General features: G+C 53.8%; 7 protein-coding genes across 7 annotated transcripts; 5 read left to right on the plus strand and 2 right to left on the minus strand.

The window, feature by feature from the left end:
- On the minus strand, nucleotides 1–1,143 carry W97_03956 (uncharacterized protein; the record flags this gene model as incomplete). The annotated part of the gene is made up of 2 exons (XM_007781850.1): nucleotides 1–1,039; nucleotides 1,085–1,143. 2 exons carry the CDS (start codon nucleotides 1,141–1,143, stop codon nucleotides 1–3), a joined length of 1,098 nt encoding a protein of 365 aa, XP_007780040.1.
- Nucleotides 1,144–3,064: 1,921 nt separating this feature from the next.
- On the plus strand, nucleotides 3,065–3,436 carry W97_03957 (uncharacterized protein; the record flags this gene model as incomplete). The annotated part of the gene is made up of 1 exon (XM_007781851.1): nucleotides 3,065–3,436. The coding sequence occupies one exon, from the start codon at nucleotides 3,065–3,067 to the stop codon at nucleotides 3,434–3,436; it is 372 nt and encodes a 123-aa protein (XP_007780041.1).
- A 1,012-nt stretch (nucleotides 3,437–4,448) lies between these two features.
- On the plus strand, nucleotides 4,449–16,798 carry W97_03958 (uncharacterized protein; the record flags this gene model as incomplete). Its single annotated transcript, XM_007781852.1, has 6 exons — nucleotides 4,449–6,660; nucleotides 6,760–12,098; nucleotides 12,169–12,466; nucleotides 12,518–16,246; nucleotides 16,301–16,645; nucleotides 16,704–16,798. 6 exons carry the CDS (start codon nucleotides 4,449–4,451, stop codon nucleotides 16,796–16,798), a joined length of 12,018 nt encoding a protein of 4,005 aa, XP_007780042.1.
- Nucleotides 16,799–17,642: 844 nt separating this feature from the next.
- Nucleotides 17,643–18,140, plus strand: W97_03959 (uncharacterized protein; the record flags this gene model as incomplete). The annotated part of the gene is made up of 2 exons (XM_007781853.1): nucleotides 17,643–17,835; nucleotides 17,953–18,140. 2 exons carry the CDS (start codon nucleotides 17,643–17,645, stop codon nucleotides 18,138–18,140), a joined length of 381 nt encoding a protein of 126 aa, XP_007780043.1.
- Nucleotides 18,141–19,349: 1,209 nt separating this feature from the next.
- W97_03960 (cytochrome c) lies at nucleotides 19,350–20,108 on the minus strand (the record flags this gene model as incomplete). Its single annotated transcript, XM_007781854.1, has 4 exons — nucleotides 19,350–19,472; nucleotides 19,546–19,704; nucleotides 19,789–19,820; nucleotides 20,090–20,108. The coding sequence occupies 4 exons, from the start codon at nucleotides 20,106–20,108 to the stop codon at nucleotides 19,350–19,352; spliced, it is 333 nt and encodes a 110-aa protein (XP_007780044.1).
- Nucleotides 20,109–20,704: 596 nt separating this feature from the next.
- Nucleotides 20,705–21,885, plus strand: W97_03961 (uncharacterized protein; the record flags this gene model as incomplete). The annotated part of the gene is made up of 8 exons (XM_007781855.1): nucleotides 20,705–20,947; nucleotides 20,997–21,080; nucleotides 21,135–21,148; nucleotides 21,238–21,393; nucleotides 21,448–21,496; nucleotides 21,555–21,628; nucleotides 21,676–21,811; nucleotides 21,871–21,885. The coding sequence occupies 8 exons, from the start codon at nucleotides 20,705–20,707 to the stop codon at nucleotides 21,883–21,885; spliced, it is 771 nt and encodes a 256-aa protein (XP_007780045.1).
- Nucleotides 21,886–22,777: 892 nt separating this feature from the next.
- W97_03962 (uncharacterized protein) lies at nucleotides 22,778–25,611 on the plus strand (the record flags this gene model as incomplete). The annotated part of the gene is made up of 2 exons (XM_007781856.1): nucleotides 22,778–22,860; nucleotides 22,929–25,611. 2 exons carry the CDS (start codon nucleotides 22,778–22,780, stop codon nucleotides 25,609–25,611), a joined length of 2,766 nt encoding a protein of 921 aa, XP_007780046.1.
- Between the last annotated feature and the right edge of the window lie 680 nt (nucleotides 25,612–26,291).

Here is a 26,291-nt window from a genome sequence, read left to right on the forward strand (position 1 = left end):
TCAGCCGTTGTCAGACCTGAACGGCGTGTGAGACTTAATGCGTGTGGACTCTTTATTACCACCGATGGAGTCAAATTTCCTTTTCTTGAAGAACGATGTGATGGTCGTTTGGCTTTCGTCATGCTGGACACTCCCGAGACCACCGCGCGCACGCTTGAAGCCTATCAAATGCTCCTTGCCGTTGACAGTTTTAATTGTAGCGGACCATCCGGCTAGGGTGACTGGCTTTGCCATTTGCGTCTTTGATACCATCCCGTCGGCTGATTGACTGTCTTTTGTCTGTGAATCAGGCTTCCTTATGGCGGTAGGATTATAAGGTGCATTGCATATTGATACACCAGAGGTCGGCAACAGGGGAATTGGTATAGTTATGTGCTCTTCGACAGCCTCTTCGACGGATGCTGGGGTAGCTCTTGCAACCGTTTTTGAAAAATGCACAAGGAGATAGCCGGTATTCGACCACCCACCGAGGTGTTCAAGTGCGACAGTCCTCTGCTTTGCCAGCAGCTCAGGGTCAAGCTTCGCGCTGTTTCTGGGGAGCCGTAAGAGTAACCGCCGCCAGAGTACGGAGAGTATGATGCCATGAGATACAATGGCTATAACCGATTCGGAGCCGGAGATATCCGTGTTGAAAACTGGCAGCAGATGCTCATCTAAGAAGTTATCCATGCGCTCGGCCATTGACTCCTTCGACTCCTCATCCTCAACCCCCGGATCAGCCCGGTGTGCACCGTGATACGCCTGGTTTCCAGACTTGTTTGCATCGCGTGATCGGGTGTGAAAAGCTCTGCCCTCGTAGAAGCCGAAGTCTCTCTCAACAAGTACAGGAAGACGGACAACTTCGGGCTGAGACTGGTCGGCGTTAGGTAGGCCGGAGCATGCTTGCGCTGCTCGGACGAGCTCTGCAGTCTTGAAGGCTCGTTGCAAGGTCGATGAGAATATGTGGGTGAGGGCTACGCCTTCAGCATTGAGGTAGCGTCCAAGGCGGTTGGCCTGTTCGATCCCATGGTTGGTCAACTGGGAGTCTTTGCGACCTGCACTGAGACAGTTAGCTTCGCAGTTCAGGTGGAGAGCTGAGTCGTACTATACTCTTGCAACGTTATCGACGGTCTCTCCGTGCCGGATGAGGAAGAGTGTCAACATAAGGGAGAGTGCCGTATCGTTGTTATTGTTGTGGTCAGGCAGGGGTGGGTTGTGCGAACCCGGCGCGCCGAAAGCTCCGCGTACTGTACTGTCGCTTGCAAAAAGTGCGGCCGTTTGGAAATGAACTTCTCCTTGTGGAGTAACGTTCCGGTCGGGAACGTTACTGCTCGATAAAAACGAGAAATCTGACAGGATTTATCGCTGTCTACCCGTAGATCTCGTATTTATCGTGATAAGCTAACCTTAACCACTAATATTACGAGAACCAACTCGACGCGTGACTAACCCTAACCCCTAACCAAGATATATACTACTAACTCTTTCCTAATTGCCTATACCGGGGCTGAAGCCCCTAGGCTTCCCTAACCCTAATCGTCTCCCTTTATGGATATATTAGGGTAATAGGTTAAGAATATTGTTACACGTGACCGTGAAACGTTACCCTGCCCCCCGGTAAAACGTTACTTTTCGCGAAAGAAGCGCTTCTTCATCCACCCCCTCCCTCTCGATTGTCAAAAACCAAAATCACGTTTTATACAACAATCTAACGCTTAGAATATAGCTCAATATTATTAAAAGATTCAGCACAGCCTCAGCTATTTAATAGCTAAAAACTAAGAAGAATAGCAGCGCTATATAGCTAATAATCTACTAAAATATATAGTTTCGTGGTGCACTTAACTTTCTTCGAAAGCTCGGACACATGCGCGGTTTTTGTAATATTTAAAGCTTTCCTACCGCATATCCCTTAAAATATACCTAGATAAACACTAATATAGATAGATACAGCCGTAAGGAAGGTATTTAAAAGTATTTAACTAAGGTAAAAGCATTGCGCGTGCTCTGTAGAATAATAAGCCTTAGAGGGGGGGGTGGATGAAGTTCATTTCCAAACGGCCGCACTTTTTGCAAGCGACAGTATGCCAAGTCACTCCTCAACTTGGATATCAAAAATCGCCAGACTCCCAAATCACGGCACCGCGTTCACCATTGCTACACAGCTCCACTACAAACAAGAAGGCACTCAGTTGTGAAACTCGCGTAAACGTGAGACGCTAGGAGGGGTATGAATTTATCGTAAGTAGGATTGAAGGCTAGAAGCCTATAGTAATGGTCGGGGTGGACACAATGATGGATTTGCGGCTTGACGATTTTGGTGTCCGATGGGTTTGTCATTCTGGTGAGGATGAAACTAAGGAACGCCCCCATAACGTATCGATGTTGATACTCGATGCCATATCGGTCCAATCTGTGGCATTGCATGTCCTCTCCACATGATTCTCCACCCTGCTCCATTCAGGTTTGCGCAAACCTGGAAGTATTTAGGCTGGCAGTGACAGAAGACTCCGCCGGATACCTTCCAGTTAAACGTATCAGTCCTCCAACTCATTTCCGCTCGTCTTGACCGTACTCTCTTACTTCCCTTGTTCGTGTAGCTTTTCATCGTCTTCCATTGATCTGTACGTCAAGTTTGTCGTAGATTGTCGCACTACAGAGCCTGCAGCCAGCCATCGTGGGACACGTGTCAGGTGTTACTGTATCCCGGGTCTCTGCTGCAGTGCTTGAGGTGGGACGGACTCAAAGTCCACAAAGCGCTTGAAGCATTGTTGGCTCTTATACGTCCAGCCCAAAGTGTTCAGAGTATCCGCTGACCACTCTACTCCATCCACCATCCCGGGCCTAGTCTGTGGCTTGCACCAGCCGACAACCATGCACAACGGGAAGACTCCGAGAAAGCTTGTGTTGTCGACTAAGGCAACTGAAGCGGGGCACGCTTCTAGCTCCAAGCTTCCATTGTACCTCTACATCTGAATATCCTGCCCTCAGCGAAACTGTGCCACTCAGACCGGTCCAGTCTCTACGACTTCAGCGCACAAACATATTTCCACTAGATCGACACGTACCAGCGAGAATCCACAATATGTCGTCGAACACCGATTCAGCCCGTCGAACCGCGGAGGCGCGAGCCGCAGTCACAGCATCTCTCTCCTCCGTTGGAAGCTCCGTAGATGCCGGACTACGAGCACGCGCCAAAGACCTCCATGCAAACGAAGCGGCAATCCTCAAACAAGAGAAGGAGCTTGCGGAGCAAACCGCCGCATTGAAGAAGGAAGCCGCGCAATGGCAGAAGCTGGCGGATACAAGCACAAAGCAGCTCAATCAGATTGGCGATATCCAGAACTGGGCCGAGATGATTGAGCGCGATTTGCTGGTCGTTGAAGAAACGTTAAGGCTTGCGGAGGGTAAACCCGCGGCGGAAAATGCCAGCGGAACGAACGGGTGGGCTCGGTGAACTGGCTCACCTGTTGTGTGGCATCTGTGGATGCATGAGGATGGCTCTTCCTGGACCCTTGTGCATGGGCTGTACGATTCGATTACGGATCTCTCTAGGTCACCGTGATGCAGCTTCCTGCTGAGCCGAGAGCGCTCATGCAGCTGGAGGGACCTGTTGGTGGATCATCGCTGTAGATGTCTTTATGAATATGGATTCGCGTATGGAACCCTATGTGTTTACTTCTGCAGGGCTAAGGTTTAGCGTGCCTGTAATCCGCTCAGATCACTTTCCGATGAAGCTGCTATCTTGACCTAGCCCTGTAACGTATGAGTGAAGACCGCTCTCTGTGTCTGCCCAGGCTCAATCTGTACGTGCGCCGCTTAAGAAGGCAAGGAACATCATTCTGTAGCCTGCGTAAATGGCCATCCGGTGAAGCTCAAGTTGATCCATAGGGCTGAAGCCGGTTGAAGCTCGGGCCTTCACGAACGTTGCTGCATTTGCTCGCAGCTTCCTCGAAGCTCCGGAAAGCTATCTACCAAACCTTTTCTACAGACCACCTCACCGGCGCAACTCTGCTTTGATAACCCGGTTGGCGACGTCTTCTTGTTTTCTACCGTTGTTTGCAGCAAGAGGAAAGCGACCTGCACCGCTCTGCCTTCTGCAAGCCGCAAGCTACACGCACCATCTTTTCGAACTTCTTAACGGCCTCCCACCTGCTCCGGTTTCTACAGGCCTCCAAGAACCCCAGCACTTTCGCCGAACCTTCCACGAATCCATTGCTCTACGCTGAGCCAGGTTTCAATCATATCTATCATCGCCGGAAGGATCCAGTGCACGATACTACGCGCTCAACAAACACCATCTCGGCGGACGGCGGACAGCATCCGGGAACATTTAGAGGGGACGAGGAGAACCCTTCACCAGCTCTGAACCGCAAGAGCATCTTCTCCTTCAAGTGTCCAGAAGCACGAGCCAATATTGGAGGTGATTAGGGTGGGGAAGGGCAACCTTCCGGACAGCAGTGAGCAGTATGGGGAGGATCAAGAAATCGGCCGCGCCTAAACACGGCGCAACACTGTCGCCGTATGTGGCCGACTTCATAGAGAAGACGACCCGGTCGGTACCGCTGCACGAATTGCCCGCACACCTAGCTTCCTTTCCTCGACACTGGCCCTTTCCGAGGGGCGACCTATACCACTGGATTCCGGTCCTGAACCGATTCGACAGCATCTTGGAGCATTTCGTTCAAGAATACGGCTTGTCTGAACCTCAAACACAACCTTTCGAGAGGCGATTACTCCTCAAAGGCGATGAAGAACAACCATCGGCAGTCCCTCCGAGTGAGGAGCTACTGGACAACCTTGGGCTCTCAGGAGAAGGTGACCGCGAGCTTATTGAAGCAGTTCTTTCCTTTACGCGCCTACTCCTGGAGAACTGCGGAAATCGAAGCTTGTACTCAAGCAGTAGCCATCTCAATAGCTTGCTTCATACCACCTCGCTTTCCCTGCTGAAAAACACGCTGCGGCTTAGTCTTCGCCTTGCTCAACGTTACCATGCTTCCCGAATACGAGCTGCTGCTGTTGCTATGCAGCCCTCGTATCTTGCAAGCCATTACGACCTCAACCTTGACAGGGTACTTAAGCTTGCTCAGCCGTTTGTACGCGGTCCTGCCTCTACCTCCACCTTCGCCTCGCTGAGCACCAAAGGCAAGGGTAGTGTGGGTGCTGAAAGCGGCACTCCGACCACGAGCCCCACTCCTTCTGATCTGGTGTCAATTGTCAAAACGGATTCCTCAGCCGCTTCACATTGGGAAGATTTTGGCAACATCCATTTCACATATTACGATGCCTCAGACGCAGCTCCTGAGACTGCAAGCAAGCACACTACTCAAGATGCGCCCAGTTCTGCGTCACCAGGAACTCCTACACCGTTGCGCCGCACGACTAGCCTGGGCCCACATCAGACACCACGTCAAAACCGCCCCTCAGCCATGGGCGAATCTCCCAGCACGAAAGGCATCTCGCCTGGTCAACCCTCAACTGACAACCGGCCCTCTGGTCCCAAAGCGCTTCAAATCCCCCCACCGAGGCTGTTGTCCGAACCACCTCATGAAATCCTGAGTTCGCTGATCCCGGAGGTGCCACCTAGTATGCGCTTTGAGTTACTCCAGAGGATTCGTGTCGCACACGCCATAGTCTCTTCACAAGCCACTCGTCAAGACATTGTTGCCATCCGATTGCTTGCAATAGCAAACCTGGCTTATGTCTATCCTGCGCCGACTTTCCAAGCAGAGATTGCACAGCAGGATTCGGATGAACCCCGGCGTCTGCAGCTCACTTACCAGCTTTCCGAGCTCGTCCATCCACCGGCTCACAGCGGACCGAGTGTGCCTAGAGAACTCCAGACGCTGGCTCTTGAGACTTTGGAAGCGTTGACGAAGCATAAGGAAAAGGCTGTGGACGTATCGACTGCGCTCAGCGTCAATGTCAACCATGGCGTACTTTTCTACGTCGTCCGCAAAGCTGTAGCGGAATTGAGCACGGATGAAAGTTCTCAGGATCGCGCTGAAGAAGATGAGTGGCGGGAGGCTCTGTTTTCGCTGCTGAACAGTCTTCCGGGATCACAAGCTCGTCTCGGCGAGTCCATGGTTTCAGCAGGTCTGTTAGAGATACTAGTTGAAGTACTGACCTTGCGCACACACAAGGCGGAGCGGACCCACCCGAAGGTGCTGAACTTCCTGGACATGTTTGTCTACAATCTCAGGGACGCCTTCCAGGCACTCGTCAATGCAAAGGGGCTGGACATCATAGCGGACCTCACCGCTTACGATGTCGAGACCTCTTACTCGGAAGCTGAAAAGGGGCATGGGCTACCACCAGAGTACAAGACGCAAATGACCGACTACAAGATCCCCTTCTACAAGCAGCAAACTCTCCGACTGTTGTTCAAATTTATGAACCATATGATTACACACGCGAGTGGGAACAGCGACCGCGCAATTCGTAATCTCATTGACAGTCCACAGCTATTGCGCAGCCTTCGCACGGTTCTTGGCAACGCTCCTGTGTATGGCTCGACCGTTTGGAGCATGACGGTCAGCATATTGAGTAATTTCATCCATCAGGAACCGACAAGCTACAACATAATCGCGGAAGCCGGCCTTAGCAAGGAATTCCTCGAAGCCGTCACAGGAAAACCGATTTCGGACGATCGGCCCTTGCCCACGGCGTCAGAAGGGCAGGGTCCGTCGGAATCCCAACAGCAGCAGACAGAGCCCGCCGCTCATCTTGAAGCGACTGTCGAAACTTTTCTTGACTTGCCGGCGGTTCTCGCGCCTCGAGCTGAGCCGCCAGCTCAAAGCATTCTCCCTGTTGCGGAGGCTATCACTACGATACCGCAGACGTTCGGCGCAATATGTTTGAACGAGTCTGGGATGAAACTTTTCAGAAGGTCTGGCGCCATGGAAGGCTTTCTGGAAGTTTTCGAAAGCCCAGAGCATGTCAAGGTCTTGGAAGCCGATGCAGAAGCAGCGACCGCTATCGGCGGTGCCTTTGACGAACTGGCCAGACACCATCCTCGTTTAAGACCAGCCATCGTCAAGGCCGTGAGCAAGACGGTGGTTCGGGTCGTCCAGCTCTGTTTCTCCCAGGCAGCGCATCATGGTGCAGGATCCAAGCTTTGGGTCGACGCCGGTGAAGGGCGCCTCAAGGTGGTTGGCGGACGACGAGCTGTCCTTGGTGAAGAGGGTCAGAAGCACAAGCAAGCTCGCCTCAGGCAGGAACAACGTCGGGCCAGCGCAGGCGCGGATGTTGTCATGCAGGATGTGAATGCAAGGCCCTGGACCGAAGAATTTCTAAGCCGCGATGTCTTTAGCGACGAGATTGAAGAGGCAACGGACAGCAAAGATGCATCGATTACGACCAAGTACGTTGCTGTCCTAGCCAGGTTCTTGACTGGACTGTTCAACAACAACAACATTTGCGCTGAGTTTGCGAGCGGCGGCGCGCTTGAGTACGCACTGGACTTGACCACTCTGCCAAGTCTGCCCTACAACTTTGGGGACGACGTCGGTACCAGCGACGAAGTAGGTCGTGTAATTCAGTTCTTGGTCGATGCCAAACCCCATTTAGCCCTACCTCCACTCCTCAAGCGTGCACTGCGCGCAGTGGCTACCCTGGAACCTTTCCTCGAACACGAAGAGCCGTCCGCGTTCTTCTCCGCCTTCACCACCCCTTCTGACGATCAAGATTCCCGCACGGGCAGCAGCAGAGCAGATGTTCTCTGCAACGGAACGAGATATGTGAAGGCTCTCGTGAATCTTCACACAGTTTGCAACGCCCTCACTATGGCGATGGGGGTACCTTTCCATGCACACCGCTCAGCACCGACCGTGTTCCAGCAAGTGAACGTAGCGGACATGTACAGTCTCCTCGTAGACGGACTCGGTAGGTTGCAGAGAAGCTGTGTTTGGGAAGAAATACTCTTGCAGAGGCATATGCCCAAGGCCTGGGAGCCGGAGACCCGCGTTTCTGGAGCAAGCTTTGGGGGCGAGGAGGCAGATGACGTGCTGCACATCCAGCACAACAACAGCAACGTCACCATGAACACGAGCGAGAGCAATGGGCAGGGGTCGCCGACGGAGCCTTCGGAGGAACAGGATCGTGCTGCAGTGCAGTCCAAACTCGACGAAGAAAAGAAAACAGCTCAGTTTAAGAACACGAAGACCCTGCGGTATCTTCTAAGTCAGGTGCCCATCGTCATCACGAATTTCTTCCAAGGCTTGGGGAAGGTGCTATTGTCCCGGCGAGGATCTCAGGACTCCTACATGAGGCAAAACGCACAAATAGTTGCGGATGAGCTTGCACTATCTGCGATCAACCAGCTGAAATTCGAACTGCCAAATACCGCCGGCAACATTGATGACAAGTACGCATACCAGGTCATCATTTTGACATCAACCTTACAGATTATGTTGGACACAGATCTGATGGACCGCGCATACCCGCAGACCTTGACGTTGGTGCTGCAATCATTTAAAGACCGCAACGGTTTCGAAGCCTTAGCCGACATTCTGGGAAACCTCATCGAGACACTCGAACCGGGTGATAATGCTGAGAATGGAGATACGCCCGAACGTAGACACGTGCGAACGCATCTCGTGCTGGGAGGAATAAAGGTCATCCTGGAGTTTTACTCTCAGGTCATCAGCTCGAAGAACGTCTCCGAAGCACCTCAGACACAGTACTTGTCTAGAAACGTTCCTGATCGCGGGCGCGCAGAGTTCTTCTCAGCCAGCCAATTTCTAGTGGAGATCCGAGCAAAGGTTGTAAAGCAAGTGCAGCGACTCTGGACGTCAAACTTGATAGACAAGGCCACTACATCAGTGGTGAAGCACCTAGTCGAGATACTCAAGATAGTATTGGAAGGCGATGCAGAGAACGGTGCCTTGAGGCGAGCCGAAGAGAATGTTGCACGCAAGCCCATGGAACTGAAGCCCTGGAAATCACGAAACCCTGATACACTTGTACGACTAAAGGCTAAGGGCTTTGATGAGGAGCTTGCGCTGGAAGCCCTCTTTCGCTGTTACGACAATCACCATGCAGCAGAGGAGTATTGCAACGCGCAAAAGCTTGATTCACGTGCTTCGAGGAACCCTGTGCCGGCCACCATGATTGAACGACCTTCAAAGCCTCAAGAGGCTCAAATTCAGACCGGCCAGAGCGCCGAGGGTGCTCAACAACAGAATGTATCGGGTGGAATAGAAGGACCTGATGAGAGCAATCAAACTCCATCAAGTGCCATGCAGGATGTCGAAACGGCAGGTCCAGCTGATCCATTCGGCCTTGATGACGATCCTTTTACCGGATTACCCTGGGAGGAAACTCACTCTTTTGGACAGCCAACACCAGCTGCGCCGAGTGGCGATGGCTCGGCAGACGGGTCCGCGAACGTTGTGACCCTCGAGGATCTGGATGAGGATCGATCGAACCTGAGAGCCACTTTGATTGATCGGTCGTTGGACATTCTCACCGTCCATGATGATGTCACGTTTGAACTGTCTGAGCTGATCTTTGCCGCTGTGCCGAAAGGCAATGAGGCGGCCGCTAGCGCCATGCGTGGAGAGATTGGGTCTACACTACTCAACTCGCTCATCTCCTTGCAGACGGATGAGGTTCTGGGTTCTGAGGGTAAGAAAATTGCAGCATACGCGCATTTACTTGCCCTTATCCTGCAGGACAGGCGGTTCTATGAAGCTACCTTGGACGAGCTTAAGGACAACTTCGAGAACCTGTTGTCATTCATCAAGATGCCTCATGAGCAACGGTCTGAGGATACCCCTCAATGGATCGGGCAAGTCCTGCTCATATTGGAACGTCTCCTTGCCGAAGATGCTCAGCCAAACAAGATCGACTGGACGCCTAGTGAAGAGAACCCACAACCCGGCACTCCGATAGCCGAACTGCCGGAGCCTCTTGTGTCATTAGAACAGAAGATGCAGCTCTTCTCTGTCTTACTGGAGATCACACCACGTATAGGGAAGGACCAGTCACTCGCTCTTTCAGTCATCCGAGTTTTCGTGATTCTAACACGAAATCGCCAGATAGCTACACAACTGGCGGAAAAGCGCAACATCCAGAGGCTGTTCTTGATGGTAAAGCAACTAGCCGGCTCAATGGGCGAGAGGATACAAAGCTCCTTCATGATCGTCCTACGACACATAATAGAGGACGACGAGACTATCCGCCAGATAATGCGGAGCGAAATCCAGGCAATGTTCAGGAACAGGAATGCACGCCAAACAGACACGACTGCGTACGTAAGGCAGACGTATCATCTTGCTCTGCGCGCACCCGAGATCTTCGTGAAGGTTACTAACGAGACCCTGATGTTCGCGCGGTATGACTCTCGCGGAGGCGGGGGTCCTCAGATCCTGGCACTAAAGAAAGAGGACAAGCCTGTAGCTGAAAGGTCCGATGCCCAAGGCAAGGACGCAGGACCAGCGGCATCTTCTGCAGAGCAAGTCACGACAGAGCAAGTTCAGCCATCGACGGAGCAGGTTGATAACGACGAGGCAGAGAAGTTGAAAGCTCAAGAACTCAAATATCCAGTCGTGGAGAACCCTGACGGCGTGATCCACTATCTGCTCTGCGAACTTCTTACCTACAAAGATGTGGAAGATAAAGAGCAGTCTGCTGCACCAAAAGAGCCTCATATCGAGTCGGAGGAGACTACGCCCGTGGACATCGAGATGACTGATGAGGACATGAGATCTGCCTCGGCGACCCCGGTGCCTACCGCTCCTCTGTCAGCCAAGAAGTCCGAAAGGCCAGACTTCAAGGCTGACCAACACCCTATCTTTGTCTACCGCTGTTTCATTCTTCAATGCCTCACAGAGCTACTTTCTTGCTACAATCGAACGAAGATTGAGTTCATCAACTTCTCCAGAAAGGCTGATCCGCACGTCATGACACCTTCCAAGCCCCGTTCTGGAATCTTGAATTACTTCCTTAATGCCTTGATTCCAGTCGGCACACTCGGCCACCCCGAAGATATCACGTCTCGGAAGAAGTCTTCGACATCAAACTGGGCAATATCCGTGCTTGTGTCCCTATGCGAACGAACTTCCGAGGCAGGCGTTCCGGATGTTCGGACTTCTGGAGACACTGAAGACGAGCCAGAGCTGGCGTATGTCCGCCGGTTTGTCCTGGAACATGCCTTGAAAGCCTTCAGAGACGCCAGTACATCGTCTGAACCCCAGGACATGAAGTATTCCCGTTTGCTCAACTTGGCTGATATGTTTCACCGAATGTTGACCAACAGAAACAACTCCGGGCACCAACCTACTCAGGATGCCTTCACTGCGTCGCAGAAGCACTTGGCGAAGATGATGTATGACAAGAACTTCATCACTACTCTGACGTTGTCCATCGCAGATATTGACCTGAACTTCCCTGGTGCCAAGCGCGCTGTGAAGTACATCTTGCGCCCGCTGAAGCTTCTTACCAAGGCGGCATACGAGCTGAGTCTAAGCGGTGATATCTCCTCCTCGCCCGGACAAACCACGGAAGATGACGAGATCTCGACTGCTACATCGGTGACAGACGATACGGATGATGTTCGGGAAGAAACACCCGACCTTTTCCGCAACTCTGCGCTGGGCATGCTCGAGCCTGGTCGAGAAGAGGAGTCTGACTCGACCTCCGACGATGACGACGACGAGGACATGTACGAAGAGGACTACGGAGAAGAGATGGAATACGAGGAAGAGATAGGCCATGATAATGGAGAGGTTGTAAGTGACGAGGATGAAGAGATCGAAGCTATGGGCGACATCGAAGGCCTCCCTGGTGACGTGGACATGACTCTTGAGATCGGCATAGACGACGAGGAGATCGATGGCATGTCGGAGGAAGACGATGAAGATGATGACGAAGACGAAGACGATGGCATCGAGGTCATGGAAGAAGTAACAGGCGACGATGAGGGTGGGAGTCCAGCAGAAGGGGACGACGACGACTGGGCCAGCGAAGAGGAGGAAGAAGAGGACTACCCAGGCCAAGACGAGATTGAGGACGATCAAGTGCTTCCTCCTCCTTTACCCCACATTGTCGATGTTATTCAAGGCAACCGAGATATCCCACAAATACTGGAGCAACTGGAGCAGTTCACACAGGATGATGTTGAGATCGAGCGGGAAGGATACATGGATGATGAGATGGCCGAAGAGGACGGTAAGAACACCGTGATAGCACGCGCCTTCACAACGTTGTTTGCTGACACACTTCCTAGACGACGAAGACGACGAGGAAGAGTACGACGATGAGGAGATCATATATGAACCAGACTATGACGAAGGTCTGCAGGCGGACCATTTGTCTCTCAACCAACTGCGACATCTGCTGACAGTTCTCACAGATGAAGAGGGTGCTGTTTGGGCACGTGCTATGCCGCCACCAGGTCATCGGCATCATCACCACATTCATCACCACCGAGGCAGTCCGTGGACTCTATTTGGCAATCCCCTGCATGCTGATCGCCTCCTGGGATGTATGTACACCATGAGACATACCAGACTGATGAGAAACTAACCGGCTGCAGTGCCCAACTACCGCTCGCATAGACCTGGCGGAGCACAGCGTCCCAACGATGACGGTGTAAATCCCCTGCTCCAACGCTCGGGCCGTGCCGTAACTAGTGGGCGGCGGAATGCTCAGTCAGACCCGTTCGGCGACTGGGTCTATGATATCGATCCTATCCGCGGCCCTGGTGCTGTTCGCGCTGGCATCGGAGAAGGCCCAGTCTCTGTCATCAACAACCTACTCAGCGCGATGTCTGGAGCACCAATCCATGCATCCGGTGGAGCTCTCCACTTCACTATCACAGGAGGTCCTCCAGGCTCGGCTCCGATACCGCCTGTCGAAGCGTTCGAGGCTCTTCGACATCGGACACAGCGTCCGCGTGAGCCAGCGCTACGGCCTTCCCGAGATGACCTTGCCCAAGTCGTCGCCTTTGTACCGGCTGGCACAAGCAGCCGCTGGCAGGACGAAGCTCGTATACTCTTCGGTTCCGCCGCATTCGAGAAAGCTACACGGGTGGTCAATTCTCTCATGAAGCTTCTTGTGCCTCCCGCGATCGAGGCTGCGAAAAAGCGGGCTCAGGAGGAAGCTGAGCGAAGAGCTAAGGAGAGGAAGGAACGCGAAGAGCGGGAAGAGAAGGAGAAAAAGGAGCGCGAGGAGCGCGAGGCACGCGAGGCCGAAGAGAAAAAGGCACAAGAGGCCGCTGAACAAGCTGCTCGAGAGCTGGAGGAAGCTCAAGCTAGGGCAGAACAAGCTCGAGACACCGCTGGTCCAATCGAAGCTGTGGAAGAAGATCAAAGCATGGAAGGTGTTGAGCAGACACAGCCTTCAACCGCCACCGCTACCGCTGAAGCAGGTCCCGCAGAAGCACAACCACGGATTACAACTACCCTCCGCGGACGCGAGCTGGACATCACTGGCATGGGTATTGACCTGGAGTATTTGGAGGCTCTGCCCGATGATCTCAGAGAAGAAGTCCTCATGGCACAAGTTGCCGAACAGCGATCCCAAGCGGCAGCGGCAGGAGAGGAGCCGACAGACATCAGCCGCGAATTCCTTGAAGCTTTGCCCGCGGAAATCAGGGAAGAATTGCTCCAGCAAGAAGCCCAAGATCGACGTCGCAGGGAGCGTGAGGAAGCTCGTCGAAGAGCTGCCGCTAACGGTGGGCCTGCTGCACGCGCGGAAGAGATGGATGCCGCCAGCTTCTTGGCTTCTCTAGACCCTGGTCTGCGGCAAGCTGTTCTCTTGGAACAAGATGAGGAGATGCTGGCGCAGCTGCCAGGCGACATTGCATTGGAGGCTCGTGCTCTTGGTGGTGATCGACGGCTCAATCAGTTCATGGACATTTCACGAGTGGGGCGTCCTCGCGCTCTCGACAGGACAGAGCAACTCGATGACCAGGCTTCCAAGAAATCCAAGCCTCGGCCAGTGGTACAGATGCTAGACAAAGCCGGCGTTGCCACACTTCTCCGCCTCATGTTCATTCCTCAACAGGGAAGCGTTCGAGGTACCTTGAACGGCGTGCTAAAAGACATCTCCGAGAACCGCCAAAACCGTGCCGAAATCATCAGCATACTCCTGTCAATTCTTCAGGATGGGACGTCCGACGTCAATGCCATTGAGAAGAGCTTCGCTCACCTATCGCTACGAGCCAAGCAGCCTGGTACCCAGAAGACTCCACAGCCGCCTAAGCGAACACTCACTGGCCAATTTCCAATCAACAGCGAGATATCGCCGCTTACAGTCGTGCAACAGTGCTTAAGCAGCCTGGGCTATCTGGTGCGAGAGGTCAGCCACATGCCTGCATTCTTCTTGACAGAGCATGAGACTGCTGTTGGCTTCAAGTCCCGTGCCAACCGAAAAGGCAAGGGCAAAGATAGCAGAGCCAACAGGTTCCCTCTTAATGCTCTCCTTGGCCTTCTTGACCGCAAGCTCATCATCGAGAGCTCTTCGATCATGGAGCAGTTGGCGTCGATACTACAAGCTATAACGACACCTCTGACTTTGCTGAACAGAAAGGAGAAGGAGAAAAATGACGAGCAGAAGAAGGTCGCTTCCACACAACAGGCGTCGTCAAGTGAGACGCAAACGCAAGCTCCAGCAGCTGGATCCACCGATACCGAAATGGGCTCCGCTCAAGATACTCAGGCGCAACCCGCAGCTGACGCGTCTGCTTTGGATGCTGGAGATAACCCACCTACAGCTTCAGCGGGCGATGGGAAGGCGGAGAATCAGACAGACGATAAGTCGAAGAAGCCTCGTCTGCTCGTACCTCCCGAAGTGCCGGACGCCAACCTGCGTCTTGTCATCAATATCCTGGCTGCTCGAGAGTGCAGCAGCCGGACATTCCGGGACACCCTTTCAATGATCAACAACCTGTCAGTCCTCCCAGGTGCTAAAGAAGTGTTCGGTAAAGAGCTCGTCAAGCAAGCGCAAGACCTGGGCCAGGCGATTCTGAAGGATTTGGACGACCTTGTGATGCAAATCTCGAAAGCTGAGACGAGCACTGACGTACAAGGCATGGCTCTCGCCCGGTTCTCGCCTGCAAGCTCAGATCAAGCCAAGTTGCTCCGGGTTATAACTGCGCTGGACTACCTCTTTGATCCAAAGCGTGCAGGCACTGAAGACAAGCCAGTACCCAGCAACACCGAAGGCCTTCCAACCGAGCAGAACGAAGATATTCTCACCACGCTATACGAGAACCCGACCTTCGGCTCCCTCTGGAGTAAACTCAGCGAGTGCTTGACCGCTATTAGGCAGCGAGGGAATATGTTTAATGTCGCAACGATTCTGCTGCCTTTGATCGAAGTTCTTATGGTTGTTTGCAAGAACACTACTCTCAAGGATGCGCCCCTAAGCAAGATTCACCATAGGGAAATCACTCTGTCCAGCCCACCGCCAGAATCCCGGATGGAAAACATGTTCTTTGCTTTTACTGAAGAGCACCGAAAGATACTGAACGATCTCGTTAGGCACAACCCCAAGTTGATGAGTGGGTCGTTCTCTCTTCTCGTCAAGAACTCGAAGGTCCTCGAATTTGACAACAAGCGGAACTACTTCACCCGCCGCTTGCACCACCGCGGACCCAATGAGATCAGGCATTCACATCAGCCGTTGCAGCTCGCTGTGCGCCGTGACCAAGTGTTCCTCGACTCATTCAAGTCATTACACTTCAGGTCAGGCGACGAGATGAAGTTCGGCAAGCTCAGCATCCGCTTCCAAGGCGAGGAGGGCGTCGACGCGGGCGGTGTGACTCGCGAGTGGTTCCAAGTCCTCTCGCGGCAGATGTTCAACCCAGATTACGCTCTGTTTATCCCAGTCGCCTCGGACCGGACTACTTTCCACCCCAATCGTCTCAGCTCGGTCAATCAGGAGCATCTTATGTTCTTCAAATTCATTGGACGCATCATTGGCAAGGCTCTATATGAGAACCGAGTCCTTGACTGCCATTTCAGTCGCGCTGTCTACAAGTGCATTCTGGGTAAGCCGGTGAGCATCAAGGACATGGAGACTCTGGATCTTGAGTACTACAAGTCCTTACTCTGGATCCTGGAGAACGACATCACGGATATCATTACCGAAACCTTTTCAGTGGAGACGGACGACTTCGGCGAGAAGCAGATCATTGACTTGGTGGAGAACGGGCGCAACATTCCGGTCACTGATGAGAACAAGCATGAGTATGTCCGATTGGTTGTTGAGTACAAATTGACCGGCTCGGTCAAGGACCAGTTGGAGAACTTCCTGAGAGGTGTGTACTCCCGAGTGATCTTATTGCAGACGAGAGTAGCTAACATTCTCACAGGCTTCCATGACATCGTTCCCGCGGAACTCGTCTCAATCTTCGACGAGCAAGAGCTCGAACTGCTCATCTCTGGTCTTCCCGAGATTGATATCGACGACTGGAAAAACAACACCGAATACCACAACTACACGGCTGCATCTCCGCAGATTCAGTGGTTCTGGCGAGCGGTCCGCTCCTTCGATCAAGAAGAACAAGCCAAACTACTACAATTCGTCACCGGTACCAGCAAGGTTCCTCTCAACGGCTTCAAGGAGCTCGAAGGCATGAACGGCTTCAGCCGCTTCAACATCCATCGGGACTATGGCAACAAAGACCGGCTTCCGAGCTCGCATACTTGCTTCAATCGTAAGTCCCACTCTGTGCCTTCTTTTTCCTTGTTGGCATCATATTAACACTGTGATAGAACTCGATCTTCCGGAGTACGAGTCGTACGAGCAGCTCAGACAACAGGTCTACACCGCCATGACCGCCGGAAGCGAGTACTTTGGTTTCGCGTAAAAAGTTCGACTTACAGTTTGACAGATTCAGGAGGAAGGGCGCATTTGCAGGCGCCGAGGAGTATCATCTAAGTAGCTGGGATGATTGCATTGGGCGGAACACGTTGCTTTGAGCGCTTCACTCGTTGTAGCATAGGCTTGCTTGCAAGGAAGATTCCGGGGAAGGGAGCATCGTGGTTCTCGACTGCTGGGAGTGAAGTGCAGGTCGTTTCTCGGCGCGTCGAAGACTCGGATGCTCTTGAGACCTTCGTTGCTGTGTACATGGCTCGAGACTAATACGAAGCGTTCAAAATGACGTTGTGCGAATCAATGTCGCTGAGTTCCATTCTTGCCTGGCTTCGGCCGTCGTCAGCACACAATCCTCCAGTCCTTAAGAAACCACCGCTATCCATGCTATTCCACGTACACTAGCTAATGAAGGCGTACAAGTTCCAGTGCTTTGATCAGAGAAGTACGCCCAGCCACTGATATCATGCATCTCAACGCCCACCAACATCAAGATGAGCACGATGTACCGCCCCAAACTTTGACTTCGGCCGGTACGGCAGGCAAAGTTACATTGCAAAAGTTGTGGAACACTCTTGGCAGGTCGCCTTACTAGGGAGCCCACGACGTCTGCAACGTTGCCTGACGGACGCAACAGCAGCTGACAGGAGAAGGTTTCTCCTCACTCATGGCCGTCTGTTAGCTGACATTAAGCTGGAACTGAGGTTAGAAGGTGCCTTACAGTCCACATATAAGACGCCCTGTCTGCCCACTTCCCGAGCACACCACTACAGAGACATCTTCAATCTTCCCCCCAAACACTCTCCTTCGGCCCGTCCTCCTCAGAGAAAGCCCCAAAGATGGCGACCCCACAAACTCTTTTTAAAACCGCCGCGATCCTTAACGCCATCTTCGTCCCCGCCCACATCGTCTTCGGTCTCACGGACGTCCATCCGGCCATCAACTCTATTCCCAGCACGCCACAGCACCGCATCGGCCAACGCGGCGCGCAGAACTGCTATAACTACGTTAATGCGAGCTTGCTTGTTGCTGGTGTGTTTTTGCAACTCTCTTTCTTTCCCTCCCATTGAATTCTTTTTCTGGTGTGGCTTGCGAGATGTATGGATGAGATGAGAGCAACTTGCTGACATGGGTCCGATGTGACTAAAGCGCTGCTGAACTGGCAGTGGGCACGCACGGGCGGCCCTCAGACGAGGGAGGAGATGGCTGTTTTCTGGACTATCTTGGGGATTGGACTCTGGTCTGGGCTTAGGTATGTGCAGGTTGGAGAGTTCAAGCCGTTGGGATGTTTGGTGCTTGCGCCGGCTTGTAGCGTTGCCGCGCTGTTTATGCTGTGAGGTCACTAGAGGTTGGTGGGGCCCTGCATCTTTTTGGAGATGCCGAGCGGGCTTCTGGGCGGGCTGGGGGATAGCCGTGTCTGTGTTATAGCGAATGTGCACGCAACGGGATTGTGGGCTTGAACTGGGGGGCTGTCTGAGGAGGTATGGACAAGGTTGGGTAGTTTCGCACGTCGTGTAGATTGCGGGGTTGTTGAAGCTGGAGTCTCCGCGTCCTCTTACCGTAAGGCACAAGGCGTTGATTGTGTAGGTATGGAACGCAGTCCCCTATTGGCTTCTGCTCTCGGCGCCAGAGATCAAGAACGCGGCCCAGGACGGCTATGCTGCTGAGGACGGGTAACACCATGGTGAGACAGAGCAAGGAGTATACGTCTCGGTCAGGTTGGAGATGTGGAAACGCGGCAGCTTTTGCAGGACGGAATCCTTTACCAAATCAGAACTAGTGCTAAGGAGGTTGAAAACACGTAGCAATAAGCTGGAAGCGGTAAGTGATATCCGAGTAAAAGCTAAAGCTAAAGCTACGTGAATAGCTGTTCGTGAGCAGATGAGACAAAGCCCAGGGAGCACGGGCGATGAGCAAGCGCAAGGCGACCGCATGTGAGGAAGCGTAACGGTTATCAGAAGAGATGGAACCCTCTCAAGCAATGGCTGCGCCGAGCGAGACTTGGAGAGGTCACCTGTTGGGGTCAAGACGAGGAACGAAAACACCGAGTGCTTGCTGCATGTCCTCCAGAAGGGGTTCTGTGAAGCGCGGCCGGTGCGTGTTCTGATAGGTTTCATTCTATCACCTGCCCGGAGTTGCAGATTGCAGATGCGGGAGCTAACACGGCAACGCGTATTGCGGCTCATAGACTGGAGGTGCCGCACGTGCGGTGATGCATCTGTCCTTCGAAAGGGCGGTGCCAGCGGCCACGTATTACCTAACAGCGCGACGGTTCTGACTAAGCAAGAAAGCGGCGAGAGAGCCCACCAACCCCGGCACAACTCACAAACCGAGAATCAACGAAGACAGTGATTCAGATCACAGCGAGAAAGGATGGCTCTGGTATTGAAGAGGAGAGCCTGATGGGATTACTAGTCCGCTACGCACCAAAACAGCCGATGCAGTGATGCTACACAAACATGTACTATACAGAGAACCGCTGACACTCCACCCCGCCACCCGCCTATCGTACGTCTAGTGATGATACAGAGGGATTCGGAAGGTGTCTATTTGCTGGTCTCCTCGCGGAGGAAGGTGATTAGGTCGTTTCGGTCCTTGGCCTTCTTGAGACCGCCGAAGGCCATCTTCGTGCCCGGGATGTACTTCTTAGGGTTCTCAAGGTACTCGAACTAAAGGATCGTCAGCAAGCATGCCCCACGTTTCCCAGCGTAGGGACCTCTTGCGCCGCCAGCGAACACTGACCAGAGTTTTCTCCTCCCATGTGATGCCCTTCTGCTTGTTTGCGTCTGTGTACGAGAAGCCTTCCACTTGACCGGTCTTGCGACCGAAGAGACCGTGTAGGTTGGGGCCAATCTTGTTGCCCTCACCCTCCTTCAGGTTGTGGCACTGCGCGCACCGGGTCTATGGTGTGGCGTCAGAACAACCGCTACTGTCAAAAGAGCCGCATAGCTTTTCAGCGGTGGCGATGGTGTGGCGAAATCGTACCTTGAAGAGGTTGGCACCCTTCTTGGTGTCGCCTGTAAAAGTTTCGTTAGCAAGCTCTCCTTGACGTCGCGCAATGATGACATGATCTGCAGGAACATCAAGAAGCTCCACGAAAATGTTGACTGCGGTTGCCGACGTGCTTGATCGCCTCGTCTCTCATCAACACGGCAGTAGCCTCATCGCACACAACATCTCCGAACGTGGATGGGGATGAGGGAGCTTCTGAAGCTGGTGAACCTCTCCGTGGCTCTAAGAGAAAGCGGCGCGCGCAAGCTGCGTGCATGCAAGGGGGGTGGCTTACCGTCCTCGAAGCCAGCCATTGTGTCTAGGGGTAGTGAAGAAAAGGTTTATGGAAGTGAATCCTGCTTAAGAGAGGTGTGGGAGGATGAAGCGGTGGTAGTAGAGTAAATGCGATGCGTTGAACAATGGAGAGAACAGAACCTCGGTGGCCAGGGAAAAAGGAACTTGATGACGGGGGAATTAGCGTGCGTCTGATATGGCAAAGATCTGATTGGCGGAGGCGAACAAAACCGCCGACGAGAACAAACCGGAGCGTCACGTGACCCTGGTCCGGAAACCCGCAACTCTAAGCGGCTTTTGCGGTACCGGACATTCAAGCGCGCCTCGCGAGCACGACGCGAGGAGAGAGAGAGAGACACCAATTGAGCATGAACATGCTCGAGCGCCTCGTCAAACCCACTCCCGCTCACTCACCGGGCGCTGCCGCCACTTGACGAAGGCCTCCTACCGCTTTAGACGGCCTAATCTCTCCGCGTCATTGCTCGGCTTACCGGTCGTGCCAGTCACGAGAACCTCTTGATAACCAAGTGTGAGGCTCAGCGTCGAGACTCGATTATGCACCTAGTATCGCAAGCACCACCCTGGCACACTCGTACAATCTCACATTGTGCCCATCATGAACCACATTCCGGACGCCCTCTATGCTGACAGGGAGATGACCACGTGGCTGATCGTCGGCGCCAGCAGAGGGATTGGGCTTGAGTTTGTCAAGCAACTTCTGCTGAGAGAAGAGCGTATCATCGCAACAGTCCGCGAGACGCACGCCCTTCATGCGTCCATGCTATGGGGCCAGGCCGGCGGTGACCACGGACGCTGCCAGATGTTCATATGTGATGTTCTGTCCGAAGCAAGCATAGTGGTAGGAGTAGCTGCGCCATGTCTTATAGTCACAAGCTGACAAGGCCCAGTCTTTCGTCAGCCAACTCGCGGCCGATCCGTTTCTGAAGATTGACTATGTCGTGATTAATGCTGGTGTTTTGAGATACCCCAATGTAAGCGTCCCACGACAGCAGAAACGTTGAACTTTCAGTTGCTGACTTGGACAGAGAGCAACTGAGCTGTTCGTCGCCCGTCACTCTGCTTTCGTGTCCCTTTCGTGTGCCGTGTACTGTCTTGTGTTTCTTTCCACCAAGCGCTGATCCTTTCCAGATCATTTGACGAATTTGCGTTCCATCTTCATACAAACACCATCGGACCTATCATTACCGCTCAGAAGCTCCTCCAGACCAACATCCCGATCGGGACTATCGTTTTTATGTCCAGTGACTCCGGCTCGGCACAGAACTTCTTAGAGAGGGAGGACGGGTACGCTTTGTGAACACCTTCTTCGCCAGCCAGTTACTGATGTATAGCTTCTAGCTTCGCAGCCTACTCGGCTTCCAAAGCAGCCCTGAATCAAATGCTTCGGGTGCGCATCATCTGTGTTTCAACAACCTTAGAGCGAACACTACTGATTTGTTCTCCAGCACATGGCCGCGGAGCTTAAACGGAAAGATGATGATACAATCATACTTGCGTTGCACCCGGGAGAGGTTGCAACGTATGCTAGTCACTACTCCTCCGTCACCAATACTGACCAGGTTGCAGAGACATGTCGAACATCAGCGTCCCCTGGCAAGTCGAAGGGATCATTACACCTGAGCAGTCCGTAGTTGCCATGATCGACGTCATCCAGAGCAAAGGCATCCAGCATAGCGGCACCTTTTGGACGTGGCAGAATCAGGTAAGACCTGTATCTGCCGCATCTTGTGCTCCAAATCTCGTGACACTGACTGCTGGTAGCCTTACCCTTGGTAGCATTGGACAATGCTAGAGCTTGGACTTGGCGACAGAAGGAGAAGGCTACAAACAGAGGCATGTGAATGGAGTCGAGGCTCGGCACCTGACTTGTGAGGAATAGGTAGCCTTTGAAGTGGCGAGCGCTTGGAATGTCGTGCAGCTGCGTCGTACCCGCCTCACCCTAGTTGACAACCTGAGGCTTTATCAGGACGTAACACAATTGGGGCGCATGCGCCCGCGCTTGTTTTTCAGCGGCATGGAAGGAGGCGTACTATGTGGCTTTAGAGCGGAGGTGGTGGACCTGGGGGTCGGGCACAGATGTCGTGCTAGGGATTCCTACAGATCTTTCCTGCTGCCGTTCAACGAACACCATCTCAGATTAGAAACAACATTGGCGGAGTGCTCTCGGACTTGATCGAAATAACTGGACCACACCAAACCATTCACTGGTGGTGTGGCGAAGGCATTCTGGAGCTTTGGATCGATCTTGACAAGCCCCAACGGGAAGAAAAGTGCGGTGTCCCGCCCCATGTTTGTCAATCACAGGGTCTTCTGCATGCTGGCCGGGCCAGGCAATGCTCGCTATTGCCGCCAATATGTAGGTACCGGATGCCTCCGATTTGCTGTGAGGCGTCGCGGCTGGTGATTTGCTAACTAAAGAGGGCTCGGTCGGCATGCAATGCTTCAACGAGGCACCGTTTAGATTGCGTTTCCTCCCCGTGTTCCACCGCCAAATGGGGCCTTGTCGTCAGCTCGCAGACAAACTCCCACCGAAACGGCGATTAGCGATGTGAGCTGGGTCTGGGGCTCCGCACTTTCATTTCACACGGCCTGTTGCCCTCCTTATGGCGCTCTCCTTTCCACTCCTTTCCGTTCCTATTCAGCTTGGATCGAGGGCCCTGTCGTTTACATGGCATACTCCTACGACCCTCGAAGCTACTCGACACGCCGCCAAGATGCTCGCATGAGTCGCTCCCAGAGCGTTGATCCACAGTACGCCTACTTTGACAGGCACGTGCGGCTGCTTCTACAAGCGGCGCAAGAGCTAACTGGGGTTGTAGTCCAAGACCTGGCCGATATTCCTACGACCCTCACTATTATCCCTCCATCCGTACCAGCGCGCCGTCCTCACCTACACATTACCCTCGACCTGAAGCCCCAACGACGAGACGATGGCCGCCTTCACCGAGCGTCGAAGACGAAGCAGACTCCCTTGCCAGAGAGCTCGGGGGCACAACGTTTGACTCAAATGGCGGTGAGGCGTGCATGCGTGGAGCTGTGGACCAAGAGCCACTTTTGCTTGAAGTGGAGCAGCCGCAGAACACCAACGCAGAGAATCGGTTTGTGCTCGTAGCCAATGACAGGCGGCAGGATACACCTGAGAGCGATGCAGTGCGACGAAGCAGGAGGGCATCTGATAAGCCGGTTCCGCCGCCAATCAGGACAGACCTCGAGGAAACACCAGTTTTCACTCGGCGGGAGCCCTCTCCGTATGCGTATAGCAGGTCTACAAAGTCAGAGCGAAACCAATCGTCTAGCGAGTCCTTCCTGTCACCGGACCCAGTCGCTCCGACCAGCGCTAGACTGTCCGTACCCACGGATCAGCATCAGCCTCCGGAGACAAGCAGAAGGACCGCAATACTATCAGCACCTCAACCGAGCAAGGAGGGCAAAACAAACAAATGGGGCTACGACTCCAAAACCTCGGATGAATCCGATCTGGATCAGTCGGAGATTGCAAATCTTCGGTCAAGGCGACAGCCAGCCCGGTACTCTTTTACCAAAGTAGACTTGCAGAAGCCAAACTTGCGAACCAGTCTTCACGACGCTGCAGAGACGTACGATCGACCGCCCCCAGCTTCCTCCAGTCCTCGTCACAGTGCGCCATCATCATCGAAGCAAAGCTCTGCGTCGTCGACATCTACATCGCACGCACCATCGCCGAGAACAACACCCGTGAGCAGAACTACTCCGGGAGAGAGCATATCTGGCATCTCAGGCAGGCGTTATCCATCCCGACCCTCGTCTCCTGTTTACCTTGAGAGCGCTTACACTGCCTCACCACCACGCTCACCAAGACTTGATGCCAGGAGGGATGATTACACTCCTGTCGCCGAGCCAGGTTCAAGACCAGGTTCGCGGAAAAGTTCGAGACCCTCCTCTCCCGTTTCTTGGGCTAGTGGTTCCCAGGCGTATATCGCCTCAAACCTCGACCTCAACTCGCCGGATCGACAGTCCACTTATCCCCTAGCTTCTAAAAGCCGTCCAAAGCCTCCATCTCGGCTGAGCTCACTCGTGCCACAGGAGTCAACGTTAGCGCCGAGCAGCCCGCGAGATGACAGCTATTCTTCCTCATCAGCTCGACCGGCAAAGGCGCTACCTTATCCGGAAGACCACCAGCCGCAACTAATGCCGTCGGAAGAGCGCTTCCAGCATCAGCCGAGCAGTCCTCGAACATCGATAGATGGTGGTCGGAAGCACTTTAGAACACCGTCCGGCGGCAGTGCACTTAGTCCGCTAACTCCGCTTGTGTCACGTATGCGCGAAGGCTCTTCTTCACGGCCAACCTTGGCCTCGCGACACACTGTCGGCGAGACTGTTCCTCAGCTCGCGTCGGAATCAACACGTCTGCCAACGCGCAACAGCCTGCGTCGCGATAGCTCGCAGCTGTCCTCTGCCCTTTCTGTAACCAGACCTTTACCCGCATGTCACAGGTCTGAGGCTTCCTCCAAGTACGACGACTGGTACGTGCTCGACGGATGCCCCGGCTTCCACGTCTGCCCCGACTGCCTAGACCTAATCATCGGACGGACCCCCTACCAACGTTACTTCAAGCGCGCCCGCCGCCGCAGCCTCGGCGCGCGCACAAAATGCGACTTCAGCTCCCCTTGGATCCGCCTCGCCTGGCTCATGTCCCTTAAACAGCAGCGCCAAAGCCTCGATCTCCTCTACTCAATCGCCTCAATCGTCACCTCCGACCTCGCCTGCCCCGGCGACTCCCAAACCAGCGGGCTATGGTACAGCCTCCTGGACTCCTACGGCGACCCGATTCCCGACCTCTACATCTGCGCGCGCGACATCAAGAGTCTCGAGGCGCTGTTCCCCTCCTTCCGCGGCAGCTTCGCCGCCATCTACCAGCGCGACCCCCGCATTAAGCACCTCTGCTCTCTCCGCGCCCCCAGCCGCACCTTTGCGCCGTATCTCGACTGCCTTGCCGAGATCGACGAGCGCGCGCTGCGCAAAGGCCAGCCGCCGGACACGCGTCGCTTGGCGCAGATGGTGCGCGAGAACGCGACACGACACGCGTGTCCGCGGGACAATCTGGTCCTGAACCAGGCGTTCTACATGGTGCCCGCGCTGCCGGAGTTCACGGTCTGCGAGGAATGCTACGACGAGGTGGTGTTTCCGGCGCTGGTGGCGGGGTCGGCGGTCGCGGGACAGTTCGCGACGGAGATGAGGGTCTTGCCGGGGCAGCAGAGCTGTCAGCTTTATTCGCCGCGCATGAGGAGGGTGTGGCAACGCGCGGTCGAGGATGCGGATCTGATCTATCTGGCAAAGAAGGCAAGGGAGAGGAAGAGGATTGAGGTGGAGTTGCAGGCGCAGCACAAGGCGCTGTTGGAGCTCATGGGTAAGAGGGATAGTGGGGTCGCTTATGCGGGGGCTTATGCCGGCGGGATGGGTGGTGAGCCAAGGGTGAGCGAGGAATTGGAGAAGATTAGGAGGGCTTGGAAGGACTGGGAGTAAGAGGATACGTTTCATGGTTTGACAGGTCAGATGGTGGGGACTTCACGAGTATGGTTGGGTATGACCAAGATTAATGAGCCAAAAGGCGTTGAGACCGTAGGATGGACGTGTTATGACAAACCTTAGCCAAGGCCTTTGTAACTTCTTCTGGACGTCATCTATGGGATCTTCCTTAAGCCATATTGCCGCTCACCAACAAAATGAGCTTCTGTAGATTGCATTCGGCGACAAGCCTGCTGCCAGCCTAAGAACACATGTCAGCAAATAAAGCCATGATCTCAGGCCGAACCGTCCGCGAACTGCGCAGAAGGGCCTTGAAGTCGAACAGGCAGCCCAGTGCATTACACCAGGAGTACCGAGCCTTGCTATCATACTGGAACATGCTAAATATTCGTGGGGAGTGCGAATGCAGTCCCGGGATGTTGAGTGTAGCCGAAAATAACGTCAAATTCAACACCTCCCGCTGCACGCATTATGCGATGCCGAATGGAGAGCCCTAAGACTTTCCCTCCGCCTCCGTCTAGGGAGGAGAAACGAGCCTGTTTGAAGTGAACAGCACCGCTCGAAATAATTAACACTAGATGCGTACAATTTGCAGTCGGTATCTTCTGCACGGAACGTCTGCGTCGGCCTGTGGAGACCGTGCCCATGAGACAGGTTCCGCTGCGCACTGTTGTCTC

Source organism: Coniosporium apollinis (genome assembly GCF_000281105.1).
Source record: "Coniosporium apollinis CBS 100218 chromosome Unknown supercont1.17, whole genome shotgun sequence".
NCBI lineage: Eukaryota > Fungi > Ascomycota > Dothideomycetes > Coniosporium > Coniosporium apollinis.